At 42.5% G+C, this 8084-nt stretch overlaps 1 protein-coding gene across 1 annotated transcript in view; it reads right to left on the bottom strand.

Annotated features, from left to right (window-relative positions):
• Positions 1–8084, bottom strand: part of MBOAT1 (membrane bound O-acyltransferase domain containing 1) — a 51951-nt gene that overhangs the window by 28666 nt on the left and 15201 nt on the right. The window contains exons 2-4 of the mRNA XM_015424923.1: positions 6003–6148; positions 4594–4671; positions 4071–4166 (exon numbers count right to left, since the gene is read on the bottom strand). Coding sequence (XP_015280409.1) covers positions 4071–4166; positions 4594–4671; positions 6003–6148 — 320 coding nt within the window. The remainder of the gene's footprint in view (positions 1–4070; positions 4167–4593; positions 4672–6002; positions 6149–8084) is intronic.

Raw genomic sequence — 8084 nt, 5'->3', positions numbered from 1 at the left:
GATACTGGCCAATGTAAATGGCGTGCATCTCAGGTGCAACCTCCACCCGTTTTGATTGAAGGTGATGAACATTTTGAGGTCTCTGATGTCTTGGACTCTAGGTGGAAGCGTGGTAAACTATGGTATCTGATTGAATGGGTGGATTTCGGACCCCAGCACCGCGAATGGGTGGAAGTAGGGGATATTAGGGCCCCTTATCTGATTCGGCGCTTCCACAAGCGGTTCCCGGACAAACCGGGAGGTCTCCCGGGGAATCCGGGAGGTCTCCCGCCGGGGCCGGGAGGGGGTGGTTAAGGTGTATTTTCGGGTGGGCAGTATGTCAGCGAGCTGCCATCTCTTTGCTGGGTCATTTCACGTCCCTTCCTTCCCCCCCCCACCTTGTGTTGTTGAAGTGTTTTCTCTGTTAGGCAATTGCTTTAACCAAGGTCGCCAGCTGGTGAGAAGTGGGAGTTATGTCTTCGCGCTCATGCTTGTTTAGCTTTACCCGTGTGAAAGGAACTTGTGTTTAGGAAACCGGGCGTTACTTTCTCATGTAACTTCGCGCCCTTTCTAATCTCCCCGTTTCCAGCGGGAAGTGGGACCATTGGTCCAAACCTTGTTCAAAATCCCTTTATTATATCTGTACTGCTGACAAATGTCATTCCAATCAATTCCTGTGTGTTCGTGATCAACCATGTCTTTGAAATAAATCTTGCTTTACTTTTGAACGTGGATCTATTCTCATGCTTGGGGATCTAACATCCACCCAAATGCCACACTGTGGTTCAGAGAATGTCCTTTTTAACAGGAAAATGTAATAACCAAGTCAAGGTCTAATAGCAAGGTATTCTTATCGGCTATTTCAATCCCTTCTCTTGGAGGTTTGCCAGGTTCTTTTGGAAATTAAGATGCATTCAAGTTCAGACTCACAGTCTGAAGATCAAGGTAAATTTTGTGACAAATTCATTACAACTCAGTTAGTGTTGCCACACAGGACACACATTCATGCAATAGATCGTGCTGCTAAATGGTAATTTACAGAAATAAGCGGTAGCAGATACTATCCATATACTTCCAGTGCTGCATTTTACAGTAGAGTAAAAAAGTGCAGCTCAACTATGTCCAGTTTTTCATGTGTAAACCATAATAACAATTAACTGCATTAGACAATTTTGGTGAAAATAGAAGCAATATAAATGCATGAAATATTTTGATAAAAGCTGCCCAATAACAGCAAAATACTATCAAAAATGATAAAAACGAAGTGCCATCAACAATGTTCTAAGATGACCACTAGTTTTGGTGAGCTGTATTTTCCCCTCCCTACCTCCAATATGTAACAAGATGGAAGCACAACATGCCTATTTCTTCAAGAAGAAAGGAGGCAGGATGCTGAATCTAGATTAGGGAGTCTCTGTTTTGCTACATTTGTTGCAGCATCAATAACTGTCCCTCACAACTGTAAGTTTTTATTATTTGAAATCAAACATGGCAGAAATCATGAAACATTTAAAAATGCACAAAGGAACAACTTACCAACATAATCCTCTTGGCATAAAAGAATAAGATATGCAATTAAAGAAAGCACCACTACTACAACTTCTGGGTTTTTTTAAATACAAAACCAGACAAAAGTTAGGTAATATTTTAATTGCTGAACAACTAGAACGATTAAGAAAAAGTATACTGTATAAATAGCTACTGCAAGAGGAGGGCCTGTGAGAAAGGGAAAACCCTGTTTGCACCTCCTCACTGCTGCCTCTGACTTCCCACACATCTCTGGCTCGTCTTTTCCTGCACAGCCCTCCCCTGCCTGAATTTGCCTCCCCACTATAACCCCCCCCCCGCTTGCTTCCCTCTAGCCTGCTCTGGTTATCTCCCCCCACTCCCACTGCAGCTCACCTTCCACCAGCCACTTTAGTTTCTCTACCCCCTCCTTCCCCAAAATTGGTGAAGGCTTGGGCAGACAGGAAGAGACCAAGGGGATCAAGCCAAATCCTCACCATACCTTGTGTGCTGCCCCCAGCGTTATCTGTAGTTTAGTAAGACTGTGCCGTACAGGACACCTTGGCTGCACTTTTACATGCCATGTCTTCCAAACTCTTATCATTTGCATGCAATTCAGACCTAAAGTTCTCATCCTGCATGTTAAACCAGTTGTGAAATGCCAATAACTGGCCCTGACTACCTTTCCATAGCATAATACGACTGGATATTCAGCCATCTAAGGACTCCAGTTTCAGAATTCTGCCTGTTCTGAAGAGGTAGCTGTGATGCCCCTTCTCCACTCACACACAGTGCCTACCACCCTCTTAAACCTCTCTCTCTGTCAGGTTATGGGTTACATGTAGATCAGGATGTCACACTCGCCATCCTTCTTGTCTCTTTTAAAATCTACAGAGCACCACCGCCATTTCACACCTCAGGTCCTCTCTCTCAGTCACAGAGACATCCACCAACAGGGTAGCCCAGACCCATTTAATAATAAGCCCTCAAACACAGAGTTTTTGAGAAATTAACTTTTTATTTATGGTACAAACATAACTGAAGAAAGTAAGATATAAGTAACATTTTGCTTCCATTGAACTTTTGAACTGAGGTCCTGTCAGATCCGGGGTGCAAAGAGGGGGCAGTAACTTTTTTCCCACTCCCTTCCAAACACTCCCCCACAACTTGGCCTGAGCAGCAACTGTCCATTCCCAGGAGCTTGTGCACATGCACCCTGGGGACCACAAAAAGGGGGGGGGGTAGAAAAGGAACGAGAGAGGGAAAAAAGGAGATTTGCACATCCCCAATGCATGTGCAGCTACCCTCCCCACTCTTGCAGCCTCCATTGCATCGTTCCAGGCAATGGGCGGCGAGCAGAAACAGGCACCGAGATGGGCAGAAAGAGCAGAAACAGGGGCTGCCCTGCCTGCCTCCTTGACCCTCCCTCAGCAGCAGCATGGTTGCCCGTCCTGGCGCCTCACTGTGCCTGTGCCTGAGCCAGCCAGCCCAGCTACTATGCTGCTGCCGAGGGAAAGCCGAGGAGGCAGGCAGGCACATATGTTTTGCCGACAGTGCTCCTGGGGGTCGGGGGTGAGGGAGAGGTCGGGGTCATACGTGGGAGGCACTGCCCTCAAAATCTCCCCTGTGGCTACAGCTTGGGTCCCATTCCTGCAACTGGGATCCTTTAGTTACAAATTGACTATTTTCAGCCTGCTCAAAGCAGCTCTTCTGCACAGTTTAGACTTCTTTCTTTCCCCCTCTAAGCTCCCCAGCTGCCAACTCCCAACTGCTGATCTTGACTGCTGTTTTCCAGCTGTCTCTCCAATCATTCCATCGGCACTCATTGGTTACTCTTAGGGAGAGGCTAAACTTAGCTTGTCCGTCACAACAGCCAACTTGTATACGAGGCATTTTGAAGAATATTTTGTACATTCTATCATTAATCTTTTGTGGCATTTATCATTACCTAGTGGCATTTTATTGATGGTATCTTCTTGTTATATAAGAAACCCACCACCAACAATTTCTTAGAACTCATAACTGCCATCCACTCCATTTGAACAATCTGCCATAAAGCCAGTTTTCCAAGATCATGTGAAACTGTAGTGACCTACATGAGAAGTTGTACTGATCTGTACTGATGTACAGGATTTCCCTAGGGAGGCTACTATTTGGCAAACAGAATTTAGCAACCAGAGGTTACCCACATCAGGTATCTGTTTATTCCAAGGCCACTATTTGCAACATGAGAGGATTGTTACAAAGTAAGAAAAAATGCTCCCTCTAAGCTATGTAGTCCTCTGAGCAAAATTTCTGTCACACAATTTCTTACCTACCTCGTTGCACCAGGGTTCCCAGCAGGAATAATAAAGGTTTGAGTGGATAGAATCTGGGAATAAGTCCACCCAAGCCTGCACTAGTGAGGGATGAGACAGCAAACTGACAGGAACAAGTTAGATTCGGGTGGGTAGCCATGTTGGTCTGAAGCAGCAGAACGAACTTTGAGTCCAATGGCACTTTTAAGACCAACAAAGGTTTATTCAAGGTATATGCTTTCCTGCACTTGACGTAGTGTTATCAATAAAAGTGTTATCACTACTTACCCAGAGAAGTCTGTCGTGAGAATACCATAGTGGAATATGTATATCCGGCTAACATGACACACAGTGAGGTATCCCATAGCTACTACAAAGGAGTACCTAGAATCAATCATATTTAATTACATGAGGTTTTGACCGGGAAGCCCGGTAAAACCCCCCCCCCCCCAACAACAAACCCCAGCTCCCAGCCCAACGTGATGAATTGTGAGAATGGAAGAAAAGGAGCAACAGCTAAATTCTTTGGCATGTGAAAGGGTCTTGGGACCTGTGGGCTTATTTCTTGATGTGTCAAGCTGTCCAACTAACTCTTTCAACTGGCTATATTTTCCCTGTGACTTCGTATCCAAAAAGCGCATGCAAATAATTGTTCTGGCATCTCCAAAGCATATTAGTCATGGACATTCAGAGGTTGGACAGAAAAAGCAAAAATTAAGCAACCATTAATTTGAGGGGATTTGAGGAAAGGAGGCAAGAAAATGGCAAGAATACTCAGTAGAGACAAACTGTTGCAGCCACATAACCTTACCTATGAATGTTGGGAATACTGGCCATATTCATGACACCATAGCTCAATATCACTAACACAAAAATATGGATGGAGTACCTTGAATGTGGGAAGCAAAACAATAATCACATTCAAATACCAATGCGAGATAACAGAACTTTTTTTCAAGTAACTCAATGTGCATAGAAAGGGAGGGTCAGGAAACATGAAATCCCTCTACCACCAGCCCTGCTGTAACTTGAAAAAATGAATGAAGTCAACCAGTTACCTCCTAAGACAGAAATGAAATGCCAGAAGCATATTTCTCTAAATCAACTCTTTATTGATCAAATGCTGTCCTTAAAAATGTTCTAAAGATTTTTGCTGTTTCACAAGTTGCTTTAAAAGCTGCTTCATTGTGGAAGTTTTTCCACCTTAGCTTCCGAAATTGAGCACTTTTTTCTTAAGAAGAGTAGGTTTTTATACCCTGCTTTTCTCTACATTAAGGAGTCTCAAAGTGACTTACAATCACATTCCCTTCCCTCCCCACAACAAACACCCTGTGAGGTAGGTGAGGTGGAGAGAGTGCTGAGAGAATGGTGACTGGCCCAAGGTCACCCAGCAGGCTTCGAGTGGAGGAGGGGGGAAATCGAGCCCAGTTCTCCAGATTAGAGTCCACTGCTCTTAAGCGCTACACTGTGCTGGCTCTGAACAGAGCTTCCACAAGATGTAGTGCTGCTACACTCATTTTGTTTCCAAGTTTTCCTTGATCTCAATATGCTCTCTCAGACTTGCTTTACTCCAATCATTTGTGAAGAAGACAGTCCAAGAACATTAGCACTGGTAACAAATAGTGTGCAACTTCCTGCCTTGGAAAGGTCCTGTCCACATTCGTTCAATTTCCTGCTCTTAGCATCTCATGGGCACCATTTTCCCAGAATTTTTTTCCTGCCATGCCACCAAAGTGTTTTAGAGCTTTTTGTTGTTGTTGTTGTTGTTTTTTAAAAACCCACAACTGATAATTATTATAGCACTGAAATAACCTATTGGCACGTAAAATTTGAAATGGAAATAGTTAACAAAACTGTTATAGTGCTATAGCAGATGTGTAAAGAAAAAAAGACCAAAAAAGGGGGCAGTCAGTCACAACACCAGCCACAACAACCATGTCCCTGAGAGCTGATGTAAAGTTGCTGAACATGTGTGGAAGGGAAAAGCTGGGGAAAAGATGGAAGAAATTGTGTAGAAGCTCTGACGCCAATACACATGCCCATGCATTCATAGAAGTGATTAAAACAACATGGAGAAACCTTGCCATGTGGAAGGAGCCAAAGCATGCATATATGATGCAAATTATTTTGAGATGGAACACAAATAACCTTAAAAACATATCATGAAATACATAAGCAGCTTTAATGAAATGCAGAATTATGCAGAATACAAATACTCACCAACCAAAGCAGAAAACAGCAAAAGATATTCCAAAAACTGTGGCAAACGCATGGCGGACACCAGAACTGGCACGACTAGGGCTTAAGTACAGACGAAACCAAAATGCTGCCAAAAGTGCAAAGAGCTGACAAGCAACAAAATTGACCTGAGGGAAAATGAAAAGAAGATTGAAATCTGACCCCTGTCTGTCAGCAGCCTCCATTACTAGCAAGCCAAGAACTCAGCTACATGACCTTGGAAATGCCATGGACATTTTCTCCTGTGCAATCATCCAAAGAAGTTTTGAGGTGTTCTTGACAAACATTTAAACTGTGCACAAAGCTACCAGTGACACATTCCAGTCAACTTGACTTGCAAAAGAGGGCTTCTTCATAAACTTTAAAGGTGTACACAGTTAGAGTTGCCAAACTCCAGGGGTGGCCTGGAGATCTCGTGTTCTGATCTCCAGACTACAGGGACCAGTTCTCCTGGAGAAAATTGCTGCTCTGGAGGGTGGACTCCAGGGTACTATATCCCACAGAGGATCCTCCTTTTCCCAAACTCTGCCCTCCCCAGGCTCCAATCCTCACATTTCTAGGAATTTCCCATCCTCTGTTAACCTGGTACATTTTTTTGGCCCTGAAATGGCATAGCTAACATTGTTCAACAAAATGGATTTCAGACCCTGATTCTTGTCATGCATTAAGTAGCCCTGAAACTACCACAGATGCTAGTACGAGATCAAGGTCCACTGAACTCCTGAGCACCAACAAAATATAACGTATCATTTTAGAAAGGCAGAAAGAATAGAGCACTGGTATTAAAACTACAACACTGCAAATTATTTAGCATTACACATTATAACAATTTCTCGCTTCCCTTTATCTTTTTCTTGGCTGAGCAGCCCCTTTTCTTTCTTCTTTGTTTCTCTGTCTCACCCAGTTGTTTGAATGTATATAGATAAATGCTGACCTTGCCTAGGGAACTCAGGGAATGACTAAAATCCTTTTTTTGTCTTTGCCTGATAATGGTAATTCAAAACTAACAAACTACTTTATTCCGATTTTGAGAAGGAATCATCAGACAGGTATCAGGTTTAGGACTTAGAAGGTGAACAGGCAACAGGAATGAAGTAACTTTGTATAAATATAAGCGACAGATAGCTTGTTACAATCAAGTAGCTATTTTGTTATACAAACAGGTCTTTAAAACTATGGAAAGAGATCTCTTGGCAGTCACTGATTAAATAAACAAGCATAAACTTCTTCCTCTCAAAAATATTTAAGTTTGTGAAGGCAGAAACATTCACACAAGTTCCAATTTTCCTTCTTAACCTCTTGATAGGGATCACCCCCTTCCCCAGCTAGGAACTATTTCCCTCAGAGAAGGGCTACTCATCCCACTTCCCTAATTCAGGATCCTCCTTGATTCTCTCACTCTGCTTAACTCTCCTTAACGCTCCACTCTGAATTGTTATTCTTAACTGCCACTCTCAACTGTAGAATTCCATTTGAATAAAACTTTGTTGGTCTTTAAGGTATTACTGGACTCAAATTTTGTTCTGCTGCTTCACACCAACACAGCTATTCACCTGAATCTATTTGAATCCCCTGTCACTCAAGGTTCTCAGACTTGGTTTAAAAAGTTAACAATTTATTGTCCATTACCCACATATTTTAAATGTGGGAGTTATTTTAAAATGAGAAAAAAGGGATTGAAGTATATATTAATTTGAAGGGATCTGAATTAGTACTGTATTCATTTTTCTTTATTTCATGCACAGGTTCTAAATATGCCTCTGTTCTGATGCAGTGTTCTTCTGGCACTCTCCTATTCTAAAGGTTGCACAATCCTTCTGAGATTTGAACTCTAAAATTGAAACAGATGTTCTTTGTGGATTGCCATGATGAAGCAGTCAGAGGAATAATTGCTAACAGACCTTGTGGTGAAGCTGCAAAAAAGATTACAAAGCCCTTACTCAACAAAAAGGCAGAAACAAAAATATAAAGAGGGAAAATATTTAAATTAAAAAGTAAATCTGGAGAATTAAACAATGTGCTGCACATTAGATAAACCAAACAAATAGCAATTATGGTTTCCCT

Source organism: Gekko japonicus, unplaced genomic scaffold, assembly GCF_001447785.1.
Source record: "Gekko japonicus isolate JY-2015 unplaced genomic scaffold, Gekko_japonicus_V1.1 scaffold1517, whole genome shotgun sequence".
Taxonomy (NCBI): Eukaryota; Metazoa; Chordata; class Lepidosauria; order Squamata; family Gekkonidae; genus Gekko; species Gekko japonicus.
The sequence above is the reverse complement of the archived record's forward strand: the minus strand, read 5'-3'. Positions and strand labels throughout refer to the sequence as shown.